The sequence below is a fragment of the Bidens hawaiensis genome, unplaced genomic scaffold (genome assembly GCF_021521415.1).
Source record: "Bidens hawaiensis isolate Kalapana, Puna unplaced genomic scaffold, B.hawaiensis_p1.1 tig00001960_1, whole genome shotgun sequence".
NCBI classification, from domain to species: Eukaryota; Viridiplantae; Streptophyta; class Magnoliopsida; order Asterales; family Asteraceae; genus Bidens; species Bidens hawaiensis.
This window is the reverse complement of record NW_027491108.1, coordinates 135,643-138,312: the sequence shown is the minus strand read 5'-3', so window position 1 is coordinate 138,312 and position 2,670 is coordinate 135,643. Positions and strand designations below refer to the sequence as shown.

Here is a 2,670-nt window from a genome sequence, read left to right as displayed (position 1 = left end):
TTTTGTTTTTTTATTAGTAGCATATTTATTATTTTAAAATAGTTATTTTAAAAGTAGCGTATATTTTCAATTAGTTTGTATATAATACTAAAAGCATTAATGTTTTAAAATTATTTTGCCAGCATTCACCATCAATTCACCTCAGAGATTCAAATGAAATACCGATTAACTGGTTTTCTGAGGCATCGGCTATTAACTAAATCGGTTCTTGATCAATTAGTCAAAACTGGTTAATCTCGATAACCAAGGTTTAAATGAAAAACTGTAACCTATGTAACCGGTTAGATTCTGTTATTAAACGGGTCCGTAACGTGGTTAATATCGGTTACAAACCTGTTTCAACTTTCAAGCATACATGTTTCGGTTTGGGTCGGTTAGGATTTGTTGCTTAGACTGGGCCGGGCCACACTCAAATAATGGGCCCAAATCGGAATTAGAAAGAAGCGAGCCCAAACTATTTAAGCCAACGACCAGTTGAAAACCCTAGCTGGCTTTCATCGTCTTCAATCAATCACCACAGCCTCCGGCGATCTGCAACTTGAGAAGAAAAATGGTAAAATGTGACTCCGATTTTGATATTTATTATTATAAGCATTTGCTAGCTCATCAATCTTAATATTATTATTATTATTATTATTATTATTATTATAATTTGATATTTGTAGCCGTTCAAGAGGTACGTTGAGATAGGAAGAATTGCTCTTGTTAACTACGGAAAGGATTATGGAAAGCTCGTCGTCATTGTTGACGTCATCGATCAGAACAGGGTATATTCATTGTCCTTTGAAGCTGTTATAATTTGCTCAGTTTTTACTTTGGTTTGATTGTTAGCTTTTATGTTTGTTTTTAGCTCAATTTAATCACTAGTTTGATTTTAATTTCTGGTTTGAATCTCTGTGTTTAACAGTTTGGAACTGTTAGATTGTATTAAAGTTTTTAAATTGATAATAGACGGTTCTTGGTACAATATTTTTACATAGATACATATTTTAAAATTAAAAAGAACATAAGAATAGTTAAGTTTAAGTTTTTGGTTCCGTGGTTTAAATCGGCAAAATCGAACCTGTATATGCGAAACCTGTTGAACTGGCTTTTTGGTTTTAGTTTAGACGGTTTGTTCGGTTTAAACAGTTTATGAATACAACTAACATAAACTTTGATGTCAGTTCTCAAATGATGATTATTGTTTATATACTATATTCTAGCTGGTTGAAAATCCCATTATTTGTTTTTGCGTTAATTAATGTAAGAATATGTTGTATTAAATGTAGGCTCTTGTTGATTCTCCTGATATGGTTAGAGGCCAAATGAACTTCAAGAGGCTAACACTAACTGACATCAAAATTGACATCAAACGAGTTCCAAATAAGAAGACTCTTATTTCTGCAATGGAGGCTGCTGGTAAGTATACGTTATTGAAATATTAAAGGTTATGTTATGTTAGTTGTTGACTTGTTGGTTTGATTACTGAGCTTCTTTTTGTTATTTTTCAGATGTGAAGAACAAGTGGGAAAACAGCTCGTGGGGAAGAAAACTCATTGTTCAAAAGAAGAGAGCCTCGCTTAACGATTTTGACCGGTTTAAGATTATGTTGGCAAAGATTAAGGTTAGTACTTTTGAGCTTTACCTTCACTTTATGCATATTAGTTAAAGGTTATGTTGACCAGTTCTAGTCAAGACTGAACTTGTCTATATTTGAGTTTGGCGTGTGGTTAGTTTTATTCATGCTATTTTTTTTTGCATTAGATAGTTATTAAGTATTTTTGAAGTATTTATGTATATATATTATTATTTCAATTTCAATAATATAATTTTAGACTCACGAGCTCTTTTGATTAGTCATTAAGTACCTTTTATTGCATTTTTCGGTTTGTAAGTATCTTGTTTATAGATATTTTAGTCAAGTAAAAGACTCTTTTTGGTTCTTGAGTTCTGTTTTTTTATCAGTCTTCCAAGTGTTTTATATGTGTTTTCAATTATTTATTATTTATTCTTTTTGTATTTTGTAGGTTTTTGTAAGTATGTATGTAATATTGTATCAATAAAATTATACTTAAAACAAGTAAAAAGGCTTATTTAGGCTCGTGTGCCTAATCAAGTTCCATGATTGAAGTTTTGATCGGTTGACCACTTTTTGGCATGTTTCCTATTTACTATTTAGTTGTTTTCAGTTTTACTCATTTGATCGATTAGAGATTAATTTAGAATTAAATTAACTCTTTATTTTACCTATCCGACTAATTTGATTTTCTGCCTGTTTGTTTTTTGAACTTGCAGAAAGCGGGAGTCGTTAGGCAAGAGCTTGCAAAGCTAAAGAAGGAGACCGCTTGAGGCTTGAGCGTTTGGTGGCTTGTTTGAATTGTTGTTGAGTAGATTATTATTGCTGGGTTTTTAGGATTTTATGTTTTGACCTTTTACAAGGTATTAAAGGGATTCAAGTCTTGTTTGATTCAGTTTTGGACTTCTATGCTTGATGGTTATTGTGTTTACTCACCTTTTCTATTCATTCACTTTCAAGATTCTTGTGGGGTTGTTAACAGGATGAGCAAGATCAACTTGTTAAATGAGTTGTGTTTACGCTATATTTATTTTCATATTTAAAAATATAATATGTTTATATTTGATGATTCATGCATTATATAAGTTAATCTGGACTGACTTTGTTAGAAG

At 31.2% G+C, this 2,670-nt stretch overlaps 1 protein-coding gene across 1 annotated transcript; it reads left to right on the top strand.

Annotated features, from left to right (window-relative positions):
* The first annotated feature begins 638 nt into the window (after positions 1–638).
* On the top strand, positions 639–2,453 carry LOC143599973 (large ribosomal subunit protein eL14y-like). The gene is made up of 4 exons (XM_077077792.1): positions 639–767; positions 1,272–1,401; positions 1,494–1,606; positions 2,278–2,453. Exons 2-4 carry the CDS (start codon positions 1,293–1,295, stop codon positions 2,329–2,331), a joined length of 276 nt encoding a protein of 91 aa, XP_076933907.1. The 5' UTR covers positions 639–767; positions 1,272–1,292; the 3' UTR covers positions 2,332–2,453.
* The last annotated feature ends 217 nt before the right edge of the window (positions 2,454–2,670 follow it).